General features: G+C 43.1%; 1 protein-coding gene across 6 annotated transcripts in view; it reads right to left on the bottom strand.

The window, feature by feature from the left end:
• The window catches only part of mtus1b (microtubule associated tumor suppressor 1b), a 230,389-nt gene that overhangs the window by 125,809 nt on the left and 82,452 nt on the right, over positions 1 to 22,128 (bottom strand). For all 6 annotated transcript variants that reach the window (XM_068034588.1, XM_068034613.1, XM_068034594.1 and 3 more), the window contains exons 4-6: positions 13,545 to 13,748; positions 9,704 to 9,838; positions 4,514 to 4,615 (exon numbers count right to left, since the gene is read on the bottom strand). In XM_068034588.1, the coding sequence (XP_067890689.1) occupies positions 4,514 to 4,615; positions 9,704 to 9,838; positions 13,545 to 13,748 (441 nt within the window). The remainder of the gene's footprint in view (positions 1 to 4,513; positions 4,616 to 9,703; positions 9,839 to 13,544; positions 13,749 to 22,128) is intronic.

The following is a 22,128-nucleotide window of genomic DNA, read 5'->3' as shown; positions in this document are numbered from 1 at the left end:
AAGAGCTCATGGTGCTGTGGGTATTAGCAGGATTGGCTTACTAACAGGAAACAGTCGGGATAAAAGGAGCATTTTCAGGTTGGCAAACTAACTTGTGGAATGCTCTAGGGATCAGTGCTCGGTCTCAATTATTTATGATCTATATTAATGACTTGGATGAAGAGACCAAGTGTATTGTAGCCAAATTTGCTGACTATACAAAAGATAGGTAGGAAAACAAGTTGTGAGGACGACAATCTGCAAAGGGATTATAGATAGGTTATATGAGCGGGCAAAAATTTGGTAAACTGAGTATAAAAGTTGAGAAAATGTAAGGTTACCCACTTTGGCAGCAATGTGTGAACATGAGAAACAGCAGTAACTAAAATGGTCCCTTGAGCCTGCCCCACCATTCAATATCATGACTGATCTAGGGCTTAAACTCCACTTTCCCGCTGGCTCCCCATATCCCTCGATTCTGAGACCCCAAAAATCTCTGCCTGAAAATATATTCAATAATGGCACATCCATAACCCTCTGGGGGAGAGAATTCCAAAGATTCACAACCGTTTGAAGAAATTTCTCCCATATCAGTCCTAAATTATTGGCCCTTTACCCTGAAACTGCACCTCCTTGTTCGAGATTCCCCAGCCAGGGGAAACATCCTCTCAGCATCTACCATGTCAAAAATCATATGTTCAATTAGATCACCTCTCATTCTTCGAAACTAGAGAATAAATAGCCAACTGACTCAGACTCTCAATGGTCAACCTCGTTATCCCAGGGACCAATCTAGTGAATCTTCACTGTGCTGCCTCCAATGCAAATACATCCTTCCTGAAATATGGAGACCAAAACTGCACACAGTATTCCATGTGTGGTCTCACCAAAGCCCCATGCAATTGTAGCAAGACTTCCTTATTCCTGTACTCCAGTTCCGTTGCAATAAAGGCCAGCATGCTATTTGCCTTCCTAACTGCTTGCTGTACCTGCATGCTATGTTCCTTGCACAAGTACACCAAAGTCTCTCTGAACATCACCATTTAAAAAGTTTTGCATCTTTAAAATATTCTGCTTTTCCATTTTTATGACCAGTGAATAATCTCAATACCCCACATTATACTCCATCTGCCACACCTTGTTGCCCACTCACTTAACCTATCTGTATCCATTTGCAGCCACTGTTCCCTCCTCACAGCTCAAATTCCCACCTAGCTTTGCATCGTCAGCAAACTTGGATACATTACTCTTGGTCTCTTCGTCTAAGGTATTAAAACATAGGCTGTAAATAGTGGAGGCCCAGGACTGAACCTTGCAGCACTCCACTAGTCACAGCCTGCCAACTTGAACATGCCCTGTTTATCCCTACTGTCTGCTTCCTGTCGGTTAACCAGTCCTCCACACATCACCCCCACAACTCCATGAGCCTTGTGTATTAACCTTGTGTGGCACCTTATCAAAATGCCTTTTTGGAGATCCAAATACACTACTTTTACTGGTTTCCCTTTATCTACCCTACTAGTTATATTCTTAAAAACTTTAAATTTGTCAAACACAATTTCCCTTTTGTAAAACCATGTGATTTGTTCTAATCATACTATGCTTTTCTAAGTGAATTATTAAGACTTCAATAGATTACAGCACCTTCCTGATGACTAATGTCAGGCTAACTGGCCTGTAGTTCCCCGTTTTCTTCCTCTCATTTCTTGGAGTGGTATTACATTTGCTAACTTTCAATCTGCTGGGACTGTTGCAGAAATGGAGGGAATTTTGGAAAATCAACCAGCACATTCACTACCTCTATAGCTACTTTTTAAAACCCTGGGATGTAGGCCATCAGTTCCAGGGGATGTGTCAGATTTTAGCAACGATAGAAGGATAGGTTAGCTAACAGGAAGCAGAGGAGTAGGGATAAATAATCTTTTTCAGGTTGACAAGCTGTAATTAGTTGAAGGCCACAGGGATCACTGCTGGGTCCTCAACTATTTACGATCCTTAACAACAACTTTGGACCAAATGTACGGTAGCTAAATTTGCTGATGACACCAAGCTAGGAAGGAAACTAAGTTGTCAAGAGGTGGTAAAGAGCCTGCAAAAGGATATAGATAGATTAACAGAGTGGGCAAAATATTTGGCAGATGGAGTAGAACACGGGAAAATGCAAACTTGAGCACGATGAATAAAGTGGTTATTTAACCAATTTATTGAGTTCTTTGAGGGAGTTAAGTGTGCTGTGGATAAAGGGGAACCAGTGGATGTAGAAGAGTAAGAAGCAACTTGATTGAAACACAAGATCTTGAGGAGTCAAGACAGGGTGGATGCGGAAACGATGTTTCCCCTTGTGGGAGAATCTAGAACTAGGGGTTACTGTTTAAAAATAAAGTGTCACCCATTTAAGATAGTTGAGGAGAAAATTTTTCTGAGGGTTGAGTGTCTTTGGAATTCTCTTCCTCAAAAGGCAGTGGAAGCAGAGTCTTGGAATATGTTTAAGGCAGAGGTAGATAGATTCGTGATGAGCAAGGGGGTGGAAGGTTATCGAGGATAGGTGGAAATATGGATTAACGAATTCAGCCACGAACTTATTGAATGGCAGAACAGGCTTGGGGGGCGAAGTGGCCTACACCTGCTCCTAATTTGTATGTTCGTATGTAATAGAAAAGCAGTATATTATTTAAAAACGAAGATTGCAGAACTCAGTGGTAGAGGAATTTAGGTGTCCTGGTGCATGACAAAATTAGTGTACAGGTACACCAAGTGATTAGGAAGGCAAATGGAATGTTGTTATTGCAAGAGGAATGAAGTATAAAAGTAGGCAAGCTTTACTGCAGCTGTACTGAGTCTTGGAGACACCACATCTGGAGTACTATGTACAGTTTTGGTCTCCTTATTTGAATTAGGATATAACTGCATTAGCAGTTCAGAGAAGGTTCACTTGACTCATTTCGGGGTTGAACGGTTTATTTTATGAAGTACGGTTGAACAGATTGGGCCTATACCCATTGGAGTCAAGAAGAATGAGATGTGATTTTTTTTTTTATTAAAAAGAGATACAGCACTGAAACAGGCCCTTCGGCCCACCGAGTCTGTGCCAACCATCAACCACCAATTTATACTAATCCTACACTAATTCCATATTCCTACCACATCCTCACCTGTCCCTATATTTCCCTACCACCTACCTACACTAGGGGCAATTGCTAATGGCCAATTTACCCATCAACCTGCAAGTCTTTGGCATGTGGGAGGAAACCGGAGCACCCGGAGGAAACCCACGCAGACACAGGGAGAACTTGCAAACTCCACACAGGCAGTACCCAGAATTGAACCCGGGTCACTGGAGCTGTGAGGCTGCGGTGCTAACCACATCTTATTGCCACATACAAAAAATCCTGAGGGGACTCAATAGAGTGGATACCGGGAAGATGTTTCCTCTTGTGGGGGGGGGGGGGGGGGGGGAGAAACTAGAACAGTTTAAGAATAAGAGGTCTCCCTTCTAAAGGTGGAGATGGAAGAGAAATATTTTCTCAGAGGGTTGTTAATCTGTGGAATTCTCTTCCCCTGAAAGCAGTGGAGGTTGGGTCATTTAATTAATTTTATTTTTGATAGACAAAGGAGTAAAGGGTTATGGGGGGCAGACAGGATGGTGGAGTTGAGACCACAACCAGATCAGCCATGGTCTTAGCAAATGTCAGAGTAAGCTTGAAGTGCTGAATGGCCTACTCCTGCTCCTAAGTCCTATGCTCCCAAGTCCTGTGGTTGAATAAATATTGGCCAGGACACCTGAAGAACTCTGCTTTCCATGTCGTGCCACAAGATTTTTACCACCTTGGTCTCAACCGAGAAGTGACAGCATGAAGTCTGGTTGGGACAGCCATACTCAACGACATGATAAATGTTTACTACTGCCATCAACTCCTGTAGTGCCTAAAGTTAGCTATTAGAAATGTTACTCCCATCCCTTTAGGATTTGAATTAAAGGCTTGCAAAAAAGAAAAACCTGACCCAAGCCCCACAGAACCACATCTGACCACAGCCCAACCCGGCCAGAGTCTTTCCATTTTTTCCCGCGGCCCAACCTCACCAGTTTACTTGCCTTCCATTTTTCACTGTTGCTGATCTGCACAGGAGCAAAACCACCTTTCTAGTCCTAAAATTAAACCAACATTGGAGCCACTTACCGGTGACAGAGCGTGTCCGACCCGGCCCAACCCGAGCCCAAATGCCGGACCCGCAAGTGCAACCCAACCCGACCACAACATGTTGTCGGGTCCCATCGGGTTCGGGCTGGGCAACAGGCCTTTAATTTGAGTTATTCTGAGATTTTAAAAAGTCAAAACTTACTTATTACAAAGTCAAACGAGAATATTCAATCTACGTCTGGTTCAGACAGCAGCAAGAAGCCACCATCTTAGTCCTCCATCCCACACCAACAAAAACAAAGCCTCATCAGTTTTGGGATCAGTACAGAATTAATTTGATAGCATTTTTGCTTGAAACTTATTGTTTGTGATAGCTATTAGAAAATTTCATTTACCTTTCAACTTGTGCGATGTGCTCACTTGTCTTGCAGACCTTGAAGCAGATCCTGGAAGGTTTTGACTTGGTGTACTAGTGACATTTCTGATCAATCCTTTTTCTTAAAAAAAAAAGTGGAAAAAATTAAGCCTGGCGAATGTACATTAATAGCCCACAAGCACATTAAAAATATAGTTTGGAATTTTTCCAGTACCGAACACTGCATTTAAAAAAGTAACCAAAATCAGAAACCCTGTTAAAAGTAATGCCATATTAGAAACACCTTTACATCCTATACAGAATGCATATTGAAAATTACTTGAGGTGATCACTAATAATGGGCTGGATTTTGTGCTGGAAGTGGGGCTCCCAGCACCAGGCCTCTGTTGTACTACCCCCAACCCACCCACTGCCAATACTGCAGAGGCCTCAGACCTAGGTCCAGCGGTGGAACCCCAGACAAGAGGTAGGTGAGGTGGTCTCACCGTGACCAGTCCGGAAGGCCCCAGCAAGGTGGTCTTGCAGTCCAGGGAAATTGGGGGGGGGGGGGGGGGGGGGGGGTGCAGTGGAAAGAGAAACAGGAAAGAAGAGGTCATGGAATTAGTTTGTTCCCAGTGGGGGGGGTCCTCCATGGGCCACAGATTGCCCATGAAAGATGGAACCCCCTCCCGCCCACCCACAAGCCCGCAGGGAGGGCGCTTCGTTTTATGTGTGAGCCTCTAGTATTGATTAGATCACTGCAAATACAGGGCAGACATTCCAACAGGGAAGTAAAAGGAAGCAACTTGTATTGATGTGGTGCCTTTAATCTAATACAATGCCCCAAAAGAACTTGAGAATTGTTACCAAGCAAAGTTTCACACAGAGCCCCATAAAATAATTAGTTCTTTGACCAATACTTTTTTTTTTTGCTCTAAGTGTTAAAGGAAGGGAGAGAGGGATCTTAAAAGGAAATTCTAGAGCTCAGGGCTTAGGCACCTGAAGGCATAGCCACCAATGGTAGAGCAACTTAAAGTCCAGAATTAAGTAAGTGCAGATGTGGAGGATTGTGGGGCTGGAGGAGATTACAAGAGATAGGGAGGGGCGAGACACTGGATGGATTTGAAAACCAGGTTGAGTTTTTTTTTAACAAAAAAAGGAGGTATTGCATAGGAACATAGGAAGATAGGAACAGGAGTAGGCCATTCTGTCCCTCGAGCCTATCCCGCCACTCAATGAGATCATGGCCGATCCGTGGCCTAACTCCATATACCTGCCTTTAGCCCATATTCCTCAATACCTTTGCTTAACAAAAAACAGATTTAAAATTAACAACTGTTCTAGCTTCAACTGCTGTTTGTGGGAGAGAGTTCCAAACCTCTACCACCCTTTGCGTGAAGAAGTGCTTCCTAATATCTCTCCTGAACGGTCTGGTCCTAATTTTTAGACTATGCCCCCTAGTTTTAGAATCTCCAACCAGTGGAAATAGTTTATCTTTATCTAGCTTGTCTTTTCCTGTTAATATCTTGAAGACTTCCATCAGATCACCCCTTAACCTTCTAAATTCTAGCAAAAACTGGCCTAATTTGTGCAATATAAACAAGAAATGCTGGAAATACTCAGCAGGTCTGGCAGCATCTGTGGAGAGAGAAGCAGAGAGTTAACATTTCGGGTCCTAATTTGTGTAATCTCTCCTCGTAACTTAACCCCTGTAGTCCAGGGGTTCTTGTAAATCTACGTTGCACTCCCTCCAAGGCCAACATAACCTTCCTAAGGTATGGTGCCCATAACGGCTCACAGTACTCCAAGTGGGGTCTAACCAGGGTTTTGTACAGCTGCAGCATAACCTCTGTCTTTATACTCCAATCCTCTAGATATAAAGACTAGCATTCCATTAGTCTTTTTGATCATTTTCTGCACTTGCTTGTGGCATTTTAAAGATCTATGCACCTGAACCCCCAAGTCTCTTTGGACATCCACTGTACTTAACCTCTTCCCATTTAGAAAGTACCTTGCTCTATCCTTTTTCTGGTCCAAAATGGATAATCACACTTGCCCGCATTGAAATCCATCTGCCAGATTTTTGTCCACTCACCTAGTCTGTCAATATCTCTTTGCAATTTTATGCTATCATCTAGACTGTCTACAATGCCGCCTAACTTTGTATCATCAGAAAATTTGGATATATGACTTACTATGCCATCATCCAAGCCGTTAATAAATAATGTGAATAATTGAGGCCCCAACACAGAACCCTGCGGGACACTAGTTACATCCTGCCAATCGGAGTACTTACCCATTATCCCCACTCTGTCGCCTACCACTCAACCAACTTTCTAACCATGTCAATAATTTGCCCTCAACTCCATGGACTTGTACGTTAGTTAACAGTCTCTTGTGAGACTTTAGCAAATGCCTTCTGGAAGTCGATATAAATAACATGTATGGACATTCCCCTGTCCACTACCTTCGTCACCTCTTCAAAAAATGCAATGAGATTTGTCAGGCATGACCTTCCAGTCATGAATCTATGCTGGCTGTCCCTGATTAACTGAAATTTTTCTAGGTGTTCAGTCACCCTATCCTTGACCTATCCAGGTTAAAGCAGCCCACTCGATTGTTTGTAGATGGGTTGCCATTCACTCCCTTCATCACCGACAGTGGCAGTAGTGTGCACCATATACAAGATGCACTGCAGCAACTCACCAAGGCTACTCAAGCAGCAGCTCCCAAACCCACGACCTCTACCACCTAGAAGGACAAGGGCAGCGTACGTATGGAAACACCACCACCTGCCATTTCCCCTTCAAGCCACACACCATCCTGACTTGGAACTAGATTGCCGATCCTTCAGTCACTGGGTCAAAATCCTTGAACTCCTTAACAGCACTGTGGGTGTTCCTACCCCATGTGGACTGTAGCTGTTCAAGGAGGCAGCTCACCAGTACCTTCTCAAGTGCAATTAGGGATGGGCAATAAATGCTGCCCATAACACACAAACGAATCAAAAAAAAAAGTCACTAATGGTGGTGCTCTGGTGGAGAGAGAGAGCTGGGCGTCATCAGCGTACATGTGATAACTAGTGCTGTGTTTTCAGATGATGTCACCAAGGAGCAGCACGTAGATGAGAAATAGGAGGGGGCCACAAAAGCTAACTGCGTGGGAGCAGGAAGCAATTCCTTAAGGTCATGGTTTAGTACAGAAATAGCAGCGAAGCATGTGAAAAGGTGCTGACTGATCTTTTCAGATTGCAATCACACTGCTTTCTAGCAATACAAAAGCAGAGTTCATGTGTATAGTGGGAGGAATACCAAGACAGCCACCGCACCCCAGAAAAGGAAATCTCTTGCACTTGAGGTTGAACATGCATGGCTTACAAGTCTAGTGCTGTATGCAGCTGGGCTTGCAAATACTCCCCATCCCTATACTGAACACAAGCATAAAGGAGCAGAACATGCAAAAATTATAGTCTAAGAAATAGGAGGAGTAGGCCCCATGAACCACTGAGCCTGTTTTGCCATTCAAAAGCAATTTTGAGTGAAGTTCAAAATCAATGCAACTTAACTGTCAGCTCAAACAAAAACAAGAAATGCTGGAGTCACTCAGCAGGTCTGGCAGCATCTGTGGAAAGAGAAGCAGAGTTAACGTTTCAGGTCAGCGACCTGAAACGTTAACTCTGCTTCTCTTTCCACAGATGCTGCCAGACCTGCTGAGTGACTCCAGCATTTCTTGTTTTTGTTTCAGATTTCCAGCATCCGCAGTATTTTGCTTTTATTTTAATTGTCAGCTCCCCGCATCCCTCGATTCTGAGACTGAAAATTTGTTTTAGTTTAAATATATGCAATGAACTTAGTTCTGGATCAGACAGCCCAAAATTGCAGCCAAACAGCATAGATGAGATATTGCTGGTGGTGAATGCAGACTATGGCTACCATTTATTACAAAAGAACTGACCTTTCAATCAACAGGCTTCCTTTAATGCAAGTCTGATCTTATGCAGTTATTAAACCCAGCTAGATTAAGCACAGACATATTGTTAAGACTTCTCTAAACTTTACCCAACCTACAGTTTCTTCTTGCAATGCAACTCCAAAGAACACAGCCCAGCGCTGACGTCATAGTGCTCCCAGCTTCACACATGCGCAAAACCAACTCTTGCTGTTAGTAGGGTACTGCGCAAGCACAGCCTACATCAGCAGCCGGCTTGTCTTTGCTCCCTGCCGCGATCACCGTCTCTCTTCCTCGCACGGAGGAAGCGGGGGTGAGTGCATGAGACAAGATACGCAGGGGAGGGAGGAGCAAGCGGGGAGCAGAGCAGAGGGGGGCAGGCGCAGGCGGAGGAAGAGAGACAGCAAGCGAGCGGCAAGCAAATGGGCGCGTGAGGCAGCAGCGAAGAGAAGCAGGGAGCGGGATGGAGGCTGTGTTCACAGCCACCAGGTATTTGAGTTTTATTTGTTTGTGATAAATTGAGCAGTGCCATATTTACTACTGGCAGCTGCCAAAACGTCAGTGATGTTTCAGAGCATGAGGCTGCGTTTGCACATGTGCAAGTACTGCACCACCTAGTGGTTGTGTTGTCAGCAAACGCAGCCTTCTTCTTTCCTTATGAACGGTCAACCCGTTTTAGCTCTTCAAACCTTGGACCATTACAGTTAGAGGACTGCTCCTCACTGGATTTAGGCCAGGGAGGGGAAGGAATAGTTTCTTTTTAAAAAGAAAAAAAAAATCATACCTCTCCAACATCATATTCCTCTAAGCCTGGGATAATTAAATATTTAAATTTGAGTGCAAGATAGACATTTTGTGCTCTCCATTGCAAACAAACTTCAATACGTTAATCAACCAAGTCAGATTAACAAAGGCCAATTTTCAACTCCAGGTCTGCACTTTCACATTTAACTACTCACAGTCCAAGTCACCTGCTGAGCTCTGGTTTTGCAAATTCATTATGGTCAAATAAAAGTGTCTCAGAACAAATCATTGTAGCTGACTGACTATTCGATAACCTTGCTTAGTAAGAAAACTAGAAAAAGTGTACAAATGTCAGTACAGCAACAAACACATGAAAGTCAAAAAACTACCAAATAAAAGGTTAACTATTTCATAACTTAAAAACCAGATTAATTTCACAAATTTGACAGTGCATATAAGTAAAACAGTAAACACAATCATTGCCAAGTTTATAAACAAAACTTCAGTGTTCTTGGTACAGTTGAAGTGGAGCATTTACCTCTGCATGGGGTCTTGACAGAAAACTTATCTTTCTGCAATGATTTTGTACACGGTGTTTGATTACTACTGGAACTTGCAGAGAGCACAGCTTTCCTCGAACAATCTCCTCCCCGATTAGTTGAGGTAACTGCAGCTGAAAAAAAGTACTCACTTTGTTATAGCAACCAGCCACTGTTTTCAATTCCATAACACTAAATATGTACTGAAGATTGGGGGGGGGGGGGGGGGGGCGGGTGTAAGAGAAAGAGAAGGGAGGGTGATGGGGTATGGTGTTACAAACCAGAAGATCAGCTGATGTAGTGAGACTTTAACTTTCCCCAGATCCATGGCAGTCAGTCAGTCAGTTATGTAACATCAAGTGAAGATCTTATCAGTTAGTATCTGTAGCAAGCATAAAACTGAGGTTTTTGAGTTTCCCCAAATCTTGACAATCCAACTGTGGATTGGATACTCAGATACCTTGCACCGTAATTGGGTGAAATCAGACTATTTCTGGAATGGCTTCACATCTGGAAGCAATTTCATTTGGAACACTGGATACATCTCCTTCCTTCCCTGTAAGCATGAGTCTCCGCTGAACTAATTTGAATACAAGTTAGTTATGATGCTTCATTTTATTCATTAGAATATTGCTTGTTGAATTGAGGTAACCTCATGTAAACACAGCCACAACTGCGGAACTGCAACTGGTGCAAATTAATTTTGAGAAGATTAGTAAAAAAAAATTACTTTAGAAAACAAGTTTTAGTTTTAGTCTTTTTAGTTTTAGAGATACAGCTCTGAAAATAGGCCCTTCGACCCACCGAGTCTGCGGCGACCATCAACCACCCATTTATACTAATCCTACATTCCTACCACAGCCGCATGGAAGATGGCAGGATCCCCAAAGACACATTGTACAGCGAGCTCGCCACTGGTATCAGACCCACCGGCCGTCCATGTCTCCGTTATAAAGACGTCTGCAAACGCGACATGAAATCGTGTGACATTGATCACAAGTCGTGGGAGTCAGTTGCCAGCATTCGCCAGAGCTGGCGGGCAGCCATAAAGACAGGGCTAAATTGTGGCGAGTCGAAGAGACTTAGTAGTTGGCAGGAAAAAAAGACAGAGGCGCAAGGGGAGAGCCAACTGTGCAACAGCCCCAACAAACAAATTTCTCTGCAGCACCTGTGGAAGAGCCTGTCACTCCAGAATTGGCCTTTATAGCCACTCCAGGCGCTGCTTCACAAACCACTGACCACCTCCAGGCGCGTATCCATTGTCTCTCGAGATAAGGAGGCCCAAAAGAAAAAAAAAGAACCACATCCCCACCTGTCCCTACATTTCCCTACCACCTACCTATACTAGGGACAATTTATAATGGTCAATTTACCTATCAACCTGCAAGTCTTTGGCATGTGGGAGGAAACCGGAGCACCCGGAGGAAACCCACGCAGACACAGGGAGAACTTGCAAACTCCACACAGGCAGTATCCAGAATTGAACCTGGGTCGCTGAAGCTGTGAGGCTGCAGTGCCAACCACTGCGCCGCCCCAAGTTGTGGGAGCTATGTACTTTACACAAAAAGCAAGAAAGATTTCCATTTTAGACATGTACATGTCCTACAAATGGAAGCAGTTAGGTTGTACGTATACAAAAGTCACATGACAAGGTAGCATCAGCAGGACGTCAGCTTTGTTTGACAGCGTACTTAATTTCAGAGATCAACCGATCTACTGCACTTAGTCCCTCCCCATTCTCAGCATTAAAGCTAGTCTTTGACAGATTTTCTCTAAAAAGCTTAAATGCTTCACCATCGAAACAAAAGTACAGCGTATTTAACCAGAACGATTATGTATTCGATGCAGCTATGCAGTAACCATCTCACATATTCACAATTTTGGTTTATAATACAAGGCAAATAATCGCCAATAAAGCTGCACATTGCAAACCAAAAGGCAGTAATGTATTCATTATCGAGAAATCACAGCACGAAACGGTCCCAGAGGAGTCCTCCTGTTTCTATAGTAATGTTTTCCCAGCATCACAAAAAATGCAACTGCCTTTGTATCGCCATTCCCCATCTTGGAATTAGATCTTTAACATCAAGCTCAAGTAAAATTCGTAACTCCACAAAATCGCCATTTATCAATCAATAGAACCAAAGGGAGGGAGGGGGGAAGCCAATCTGGAACAGAAGATTTGCTGGTATACACACACACACAAACACTGATAACTTACTTTTTATGTGCTGGTATTTAGGTCGCCCAATGAATACTGCTAACAAAGGAACAATACAGAAACTATAAGATCCAATTAATAGAAAGGTCACAAACATGACATCACTGCGACTTCCTGAAGTGTTTGGTGGCACAAGTGTAGAATTGGAGAAAATACGTGGAGAAAAAGTGGTGTGGGTGCAGCTTCGAAGTCCTCCTGGTACAGTCATTGAAATGGTCCAAAATCAAGCAGACGTAGTAACATTTCACCCTTGCTCATACTGCCATTTCCAACGCTGACCCTCAGTGAAATAGAGTGGAAATAAACTAGTTTACTAGGCATGCATGTGTGCTGTGCTCCAGCTACACACACGCACAAAGAGATGGCCAATCAAAGGAAACAAAGAGCAGCAGCATATAGAATCCAAGCTTCATTTAAACATTGCATTAACAGGCATTTTTGTGCTGCATCCTTTGTATGATCGACACCCTGAATTTTTGTATTTGCATCAAATTTACATAAATTACACGATCAACTTTTGAATGGGTTTTACTCTAATGGTATGCACATCTTTTTATTTGCTGCTATTGTTACAAAACAATGAACCATTCTTGGGCACAATACTTTTGCGACATTGCCTTTGTTCCCGTGGAATGCTGCTGGTTTCTTAGCACTGACAGCCTTGAAACTTGGAGACAGACAACAAAATAGTACCAGAAAGAAAACAAAATTTTTTTCCGTTGGATGCTGCTATCAAGTCATGTAAAATTTATTTGGAGTTTAAGCAAATGTCATCTCCACCTTACCATGTACACAGCTTAAACTGTTAGTTCAATCACACTATTGGGTTTTGTTAGGCAAGAACAGTCTCCACCAAAAAAAAACGCTAGCGGACTCTGCTTTATGTAGAGCATTCACATTGACCAAGAAAGAGTTAAATTTTGCAATAAGCTTAATATTGCAATTCAAATAATAAAATAGAGGCGGCAGCTATTTAGTCCATTGTGCCTAAGCTGCCCCAGGAAAGAACTCTGCAGCTAATCCCACTTTTCAGTCATGCATTCCAAGTAATATTTAAATCAGGTGATTCTACAGTCAGAAGGACTGCTGTTGCATCACAGCCATAAAGACAATACCTTAAGTGTTAATATGGAAACATTTGAATTATCACAGCTGAGTGCACACATTCTGTGTAATGAAGAAAATGCACACTTGTTTCAGGTTATGAGGTATAGGGCACCTTAGATAGCTGGCTGCAAATAGAGTGGGTGAGTTAGGATTTTATTGCTAGATATCTCTGCTTCTAGGTTTTGGGCTTTATTTGCCAGCATGTACCAGAATTCATGGTGCCACTAATTCCCCAGAATGAAATTTGTTTTGAAATATAACTCAAGTTTTTGAACAAATATGGGAAAAGCAAACTTTCTGCAGAACATGGACCCACTTTGGCAGCCAACACACATCTTGCATAGTAAAGTCAAAAATGAGAGTTTTAAACAGAGTGCAAGTCTAAGACACATTTAAATGTCACTTCTTTGCAATACAAGTGGCTGGAGCTTTCACTAAACATTAAAACAAATTATTTTCTAAATAGCTTTTCAAAGGGCTTTCAACAAATGGAATAAAATAAGAACACTTACATTTATTACTGCAAATGCTCCGAACACTCTGAACTGACACTCCACTGCTGACTGATGACAAGCTGTTGACTCTTTGTAACCGAGAAGCTGACACAGGCAGTTTAGAGTTTGGTGCACTTTTTACTGTGTTATCTTCCAAGTTCGAAGTGGCTTTGATGAATGCAAGTCTTGGTTTTGCTTTAATAGAAATTCCTTTTTGTTGATCTGCAAGAAATATGATTATATTTTCGTCTTGTAATGAAGAAAAATTTACATCTCAACTGAAATAGTTCCTTTTGCAAGAGTTAAAGTGAGTAAAGTTTACTTCCAGTTGGTGCCAGAAAAACCACACATGTACTGTGCACACTAAAAGCAACAACCATCTTCAAGGTTTTCCAACATCCAACAATGAAGCATCTTGCAGATTTTTCAATACTTAGCTGTGACAAAGTTCTAAAAGCACATTCTGCTGTATGGATGCCTTCAGGTAAGCTTTACATCAGCACTGAATAAAAAACTGAAGTTGCGTACACCATCCCAAGTTTTTAAGCATTGCTGACCAGAAAACTGAAATCTTAATACTTGACCTAGTGAGTCAATGTGGCAAAAAAGTCACTTTTCGAACCTTCTTTACACCTTAAAAAAAAGTTATGAAGTTTCAAAGTCAAAGTTGTCATTGTCAAATGGACAGTGACAATTCATTACTTCGGCAAGTAACATTGCACATTGCTTGCATATTAAAGTTAAAAATGAGAGTTCTGAACATAGTGAAAGTCTGAGGCACAGTGAGCTTTCACTAAAGATTAAAACAAATAATTCTCAAGGTATTTTTGTACTTAGTCCAACATTATGAGCTAGTACTGTACCAAACTGCATTAAATTACCAAAATGAACAGTCACTGAAAACATGTTGACACATTGGCACAGTGGCGCAGTGGTTAGCACTGCAGCCTCACAGCTCCAGCGACCCGGGTTCAATTCTGGGTACTGCCTGTGTGGAGTTTGCAAGTTCTCCCTGTGTCTGCGTGGGTCTTCTCCGAGTGCTCCGGTTTCCTCCCACAAACCAAAAGACTTGCAGGTTGGTAGGTAAATTGGCCATTATAAATTGCCCCTAGTATAGGTAGGTGGTAGGGAAATATAGGGACAGGTGGGGATGTGGTAGGAATATGGGATTAGTGCAGGATTAGTATAAATGGGTGGCTGATGGTCGCCACAGACTCGGTGGGCCGAAGGGCCTGTTTCAGTGCTGTATCTCTAAACTAAACTAAACACAACAGAATAGTAGTAAAACAAATGAGGTTGTCAGGGAAAGAGGGTGGTAATTTTTTTTTTTTTTAAATGTCATTTGATCCCAGCTTTTGAGCTAGTGCATGCATGTGATGTCGATTGTCAAGTATTGCTGGCAGTTGACCAAGAAAATCAATGACATAGGTAAGAAGGGGCATGAGGTCCTGAAAGCAGATTTTAGGGAGCGAGGAAGGTTAAAAAGCAGGACCACTCCCAGTGCCACATGCAAGTGAGAATAGGAATAGGAGAATTGAGCGATTGAACACGTGGCTGGAGAACTGGTTTAGGAGGGAGGGCATCAGATTTGAGACATTGGGACCAGCACAAGATGGATGGGTTGCATCTTAACAGGACTGGGACAAATATCCTCACAGGGAGATTTACTGGTGCTGTTGGAAAGGGTTTAAACTAAATTGTCAGAGGGATGGAAACCGGAGAGGGAGCTCAGGCTGGAGGGAAGCAAAACTGGTAGCTAGACAGGGGTGTGGGAATCAGGAGCAAGTAGCAGCGAGGAATACCAAGGTGTACAGAATACTGGGGAAGAGATAGCAGGAGAGTAGGGAATAGTACATTTGGTGGAGTCAGAGTAAGGGAGAAAGTAATGAAGTCTGAATGAGGGTTAATGTGCATGTATGTGAATGCACGGAGTGTGGTTAAGAAGACTGGTGAGGTACAGGTGTAGATTGTCATGTGGAAATATGATGTGGCTAGAACAGAGACTTGGTTCAAAGAAGGGCAGTACTGGGTGTTAAATATTCCTGGATACAAAGTGTTCAAGAAAGATAGGAATGGGAAAAAAGGGGAGGGGTGGCAGTACTAATTAAGGAGAGCATTGCAGTGCTGGAGAAAAAAAAAGGATGTCCCAGACGAGTAAAGGACAGAATCAATTTGGCTAGAGCTAAGGAACAAAAAAGGTGTAGTTACATTGCTCAGTGTTGTCGAGAGGCCAACAGTGGCAAGGACATGGAGGAACAAATTTGCAAGGAAATTACAGAGAGGTGCAAAAATTATAGGGTAGTTATAATGGGGGACTTCAATTATCCAAACATCGACTGGGATAATAGTAGTGTAAAGGGCAGTGAGGGGCAAGAGTTCCTGGAGTGTGTTCAGGAAAATTTTCGACAACAGTATGTTGCAAGTTCACTGAGAAAGGAGGCACTGCTAGACCTCATTCTTGGGAATGAGGTGGGCCAAGTGGATCAAGTATCAATAGATGACCATTTAGGGGATAGTGATCATTGTATCATAAAGGTTTAGGCTGACTATGGGAAAGGACAAAGAGCAATCCAGGGTAAGAATAATTAGCTGGGGGAAGGGCTAACTTCAATGGGGTAAGAATGGAGTTGGGGCGAATAAATTGGAGTCAAAAGCTGGCAGAAAAACTGGTAGATGAACAATGGGCTATCTTGAAAGAGATAGTTTGGACACAGTCAAGGTATGTTCCCTCGAAAGGGAAAATTAAGACAAACAAATCCAGAGCTCCCTGGATGACAAAAGAGGTTGAGATTAAGAAAAAGTGTGCTTATGACAGATGCCAGGTTGAATATAGGAGGTCCAGAAGGGAAGTGTAAAAGAAAATAAGAGAAGCAAACAGAGCAAAAGACTGGCAGCTTGCATTAAAGGAAATACCAATGTTTTCTATAGGCATACAAATAGTCAACGGGTGGTAAAAGGAGGAATGGGGCTGATTAGGGACCAGAAAGGGGATTTACACATGGTGGCAGAGGGCATAGCTGAGGCATTAAATGAATACTTTGCATGTGTTGTTACCAAGGAAAAATGATGCAACCCAGGCAATGTTGAAAGAGGAGGTTCGTCACACCCTAGGAGGTGTTTAAAATTGATAAAGAGGAAGTATTAGATAGGCTGTCTGTACCTAAAGTGGATAAAGCACCAGGGCCAGATGAGATGTATCCAAGGATATGGAGGGAATTGAGGGTGGAAAATCGCAGAGGCACTGGCCATAATATTTCAGTCTTCCTTGGACTCAGGGGTGGTGCCAGAAGACTGGAGAATTGCAAACGTTATACCCTTGTTCAAAAAAGGGTGTAAAGATAAGCCCAGCAACTACAGGCCAGTCAGTTCAACTTCGGCGGTGGGAAAACTTCTAGAAAAAAATAATTCCCGGACAAAATCAATGGTCACATGAACAAATGAGTGTTAATTAAGGAAAGCAAGCATGGATTTCTTAAGGGAAAATGTTTAAGAGTTTTTTGAGGAGGTAACAGAGGGTTGACGAGGGCAGTGTTGTTGATGTGGTGTACAGGGACTTTCAAAAGACATTTGATACAGTGTCACACAACAGACTTGTAAGCAAACTTGCAGCTCATGGAACAAAAAGGGATGATAGCAACATGGAGACGAAAAAGTGACAGAAAACAAGGAGTAGCGGTTAATGGATATTTTTCAGGTTGGAGGAGGTTTGTAGTGGAAGCTCCCCAGGGATCAGTGTCGGGACCCTTGCTTTTCCTGATACATATCAACGACCTAGACCTTGGTGTACAGGGCACAATTTCAAAGTTTTCAGATGATACAAAACTTGGAAGCATTGTGAACTGAGGAGGATGGTGTAGAACTTCTTTTCAGAAGGACATAGACAAGTTGGTGGAATGGGCACATTAGGTGGCAGATGAAGCTCAATGCAGAGAAATGCGAAGTGATTCATTTTGGTAGGAAGAACATGGAGAAAATATAGAATAAAGGATACAATTATAAAGCGAGTGCAGGAGCAGAGGAACCTGAGTGTATATGTGCATAAGGCATTGAAGGTGGCAGGACAGGTTGAGCACGCAGTTAATAAAGCATACAGTATCCTGGGCTTTAACAGGGGCATAGAGTACAAGAGCAATGAAGTTACGTTGAACTTGTGCAAGACGTTAGTTTGGCCTCAGCTGGAGTATTCCATCCAGTTCTGGACACCACACTTTAGGGAAGATGTGAGGGCATTGGAGTGGGTACAGAAAAGATTCACAAGAATGGTTCCAGGGATGAATAACTATAAAGATAGAATGGAGAAGTTAGGACTGTTTTCCTTGGAAGAGAAGACAGAGGTGATTTGATAGAGGTAATCAAAATCACAAGGGGTCTGCACAGAGTAGAAAGAGAGAAACTGTTCCCACTCGTGAAAGGATCGAGAATGAGGGGGCACAGACTTAATGTATTTGGCAAGAGAAGCAAAAGTGACATGAGGAAAAGGTCTGGAATGCGTTGCCCGAGAACATGGTGGAGACAGGTTCAACTGAAGCATTCAAAAAAGGAAATTAGAGAGCTATATGAAAAGAATGTGCAGGATTACAGGGAGAAGGTAGGGGAACAGAACTGAGGGAGTTGCTTTTTCCAGGGAGCCAGTGTGAACATGATGGCCGAATAGCCTCCTCCTGGACTGTAACAATTCTAAGTTTACTTTTGAAATTCAGGGATGGACATCACCCCTTGAAAATAAAGCCTAAACGTTTGTCCATGGTACAGTTTATGTTCTGGAAGACAGCAATAAAGAAGTTTAACCCACAGACAAGCTATAGAATCATTTAACTATATGCAATATTGCAAGCAGGGGCCGAATTCTGGGCATGTTGAGAAATTGCCCAAAACAGTGCTTTCTTCCACACAACCTTCATCCCAAAACACCTCTCTCCTGGGACTCAAGCAAATCCAAAATGATGCATTGTAACAAGAATAAGGATGTGTGTCTATAATGCATCATGGTTTTGGCACCTTTTTTCTCTGTTACCACACCAGGTTTAGAAGCCTCTTTCACAGTTTTCATGTACCATAGCCACTAAAGAGATATTAGGTAGATTTTCATCCTTGCAGCTTGCACAGTAACCCAGTGATGTCAGTTATAGAATCTTCCTGCTTTTCAGTTTCACAAGCCAAATCATAATCAGTTCCAGCAGATTAACTGGTCTTCTATCTCAGTTTGTGGCACATGGCACCTCACTGCAGCAAATTGTTTGCAATGTTTCCCTACACTGCAACATGACCAAAATTCAACAACAAACTAGATTTTCTGTGGAGCGTCTCGGGATGTCCCAAGAGAATGAAACACGTTCTTGGTTTATAAATACGACAGGGAGAAAGGAGATGGTGCTCACTGGAAGAAAAATGTAGCAACATGTTGAGTGATTAGAAGGGCAGATAGATACTGGGACTGAGGCATCGCAGCTGAGGCAAGTCAAGCATCAGTAACAAGAGGGCAATTCAAGAAGGCTCTTCAAGAAGCAACGGAAAAAATACAGGCATGAAACGGATGCTAATATTCTGAAAGAAATCTTGCCTTGTGTCTATGTGGAGGAAGTTATGAACACAACCTTTCTAGAAAGTGATGCCTCAAATATAATCAATGACTACGTTGTAAAACGAATGAAGTCCAAAACATGCTGAAACACTGAAAAAAAAATCCCCTGGAATTGGTGGTATTTATTCCAAAATGCAGAGACTCTAGAGGGAGACCCATAAAGTACATCATCGAGTGAGTCAATGACCACTGGAGATACCATTAGAATGGCAACAGATTAACGTGGCACCCATACTGAAAAAAGTGAAAAAAGGCAGGGCAACACCAAACACATTCCTTTCCAAGCAAACTAACAGAATTGATGGTCAGAAGTAAACAATAACCACATTAACAACCATCAGCATGGATTCAGAAAGGGAGAAACCAGCCTAGCCAATCTCCCTGATGAAATGGAACAAGAGAGAAAGAAAGAGTTACCTGGGCACTTTGATCCCTTTAGGTCAAGAAGTGTTGGAGGTCTGGTTAGTGATCAGGGATAGGAGCATGTGACGGTCAATCAGGTAGGTGTGGGGTCCCCAGGTATATGCTGTACAAGCCCTGGCCCTTATCCAACAGATAGGAAGTTATTGTTGTCTGTGGATGAAGGCAAAGTGTGCAGAGTGGATTAGGGCACCAAGGTACAAGAAACCATTGAGAGCAAGGTGGGGGGGGCGGCGGGAGTGTGAAAGTGGTTGGTGGTTCTGGGAACAGGCAGAAGAGTAAGCAAAAAGCAATATGACAGAAGTAGTAGATAGTACTGTTGGGGGATAGAGACTCCTCTCCGCAGCCACAACTGAAGTTCCGAAGGTTGTGTTGCCTGCCTGGTTCCAGGGTTCAGGACGTCTCATTTCTGAGGAAGCTAGCCTGGGAAGAGGGAAGGATACACAGTTATTGTGCTCCATGTTGGCACCAAAAAATTGGGAGGAATGGGCAAGAGCACCAGGAACAAGGAACTAAATTTAAAGAACCAGACCTCAAGGAGGATAATCACTGGATTACCACCCCAAACCACATGCAAATTGGCATAGGGATAAACAGGTTAGGGAAGTACACTCAAGTCTTGAGTGATGTGGGAAAAAGGGATTCCACTGCATGGCACACCAGCAGGAAGGAGGAAGTTTACAGTTAGGACTGGTTTCACTTGAATCAGAGTCCCAGCAGGAAGGGTAAATGGAGCTTTCACGAGGATTAACATATATGAAGTGGGGGAAGAATAGTATAGATAATAGTTCAAACACTAGAGAGTGTAGACCAATCAGAAATTGTAATTTAGGCACCACAGGTGACCAGAAAACATTGTAAAATACTTCAACCAGGAGAGAAAAAAAACATGCAAGTAAAACATTAGAACAGAAGGACAGATTAGGTTGTGGTCCAAATAGCTCTTTATACAAAATTGAAGTAAAAAGAAACAAACTGAATGAACTGCAGGCACAAAATAAACTTGGGTGAGTATGACATGTTAGCCATGAAAGTCAGTCAGAACTGGAAAGTAAATTTACCAGGTGCTCAGGTCTACATGATTGGGAAAATGTCAGATTTAGTGATTAGGAATAAACCACTTCAGTGATGAGGGGATCTAACTGGAGGTAGCAGGCAGTGAAGACTTAATTTTTAAAAATTCAGTTCATTCATGGGATGTGGGCATCGCTGGCTATGCCAGCATTTGTTACCCATCCCTAATTGCCCTTGAGAAGATCATAGTCAGGAAGATACAGCACCGAAACAGGCCCTTAGCCCAACGAGTCCGCACCAACCAACCACCCATTTATACTACTCTACATTAATCCCATGTTTTTCCCCTCACATCCCCACCTTCCTTCAATTTTCCTACCACCTAACTACACTAGGGGCAATTTTTACGGTGGCCAATTTACCTATCAACCCGCAAGTCTTTTGGTATGCGGGAGGAAACCCACGCGGTCACAGGGAGCACTTGCAAACTCCGCACAGGCAGTACCTAGAACCGAACCCAGGTCGCTGGAGCTGTGAGGCTGCGGCGCTAGCCACTGCGCTGCCCACAGGTGATGAGCTGCCTTCTTGAACCGCTGCAATCCATGGGGGTAGGTAAACCCAGAGTGGTTAGGAAAGGCGCTCCAGGATTTTGACCCAGCAACCACGAAGGAATGGCGATATAGTTCTAAGTCAGGATGGTGTGCAGCTTGGAGGGAACTTGCAAGTGGTGTGTTACCATGCACCTGCTGCCCTTGTCCTTCTAGATGGTAGAGGTTGTAGGATTGGAAGGTGCTGTCTTAGAAGCCTTGGTGCATTGCTGCAGTGCATCTTGCAGATGGTGCACACTGCTGCTACTGTGCATCTGTGGTGTAGGGAGTGACTGTTTGTGGATGGGGTGCCAATCAAGCAGGCTGCTTTGTCCTGGATGATGTCGTTGGAGCCACACTCATCCAGACAAGGGGAGAGTATTCCATCACACTCCTGACTTGTGCCTTGTAGATGGACACAGTTTGGGGAGTCAGGTGATGAGTTACATGCCACAGGATCTCTAGCCTCTAACCTGCTCTTGTAGAGACAGTATTTATATGGCTATTCCAGTTCAGTTTCCATTCAATGGTAAGCACCAGGATGTTAGTAATTTAGAATTAAGACCCTAACCCTAAAAATATAGGCAGAGTTGCGACAGATCCCTTGGTAGCAAGTAGTAGACAGTCTAATTCCTGCATTTATACAATCATGTAGCAAAGGCAGAGTGTTTAGTTTAGAGATACAGCACTGAAACAGGCCCTTCAGCCCACTGAGTCTGTGCCGACCATCAACCACCCATTTATACTAATCCTACACTAATTCCATATTCCTACCACATCCCCACCTGTCCCTATATTTCCCTACCACCTACCTATACTAGGGGCCATTGCTAATGGCCAATTAACCTATCAACCTATCAACCTGCAAGTCTTTGGCATGTGGGAGGAAACCGGAGCACCCGGAGGAAACCCACACAGACACGGGGAGAACTTGCAAACTCCACACAGGCAGGACCCAGAATTGAACCCGGGTCGCTGGAGCTGTGAGGCTGCAGTGCTA

This window comes from Heterodontus francisci, chromosome 1, assembly GCF_036365525.1.
Source record: "Heterodontus francisci isolate sHetFra1 chromosome 1, sHetFra1.hap1, whole genome shotgun sequence".
Lineage (NCBI taxonomy): Eukaryota > Metazoa > Chordata > Chondrichthyes > Heterodontiformes > Heterodontidae > Heterodontus > Heterodontus francisci.
This window is presented reverse-complemented; position numbering and strand designations above follow the sequence as displayed.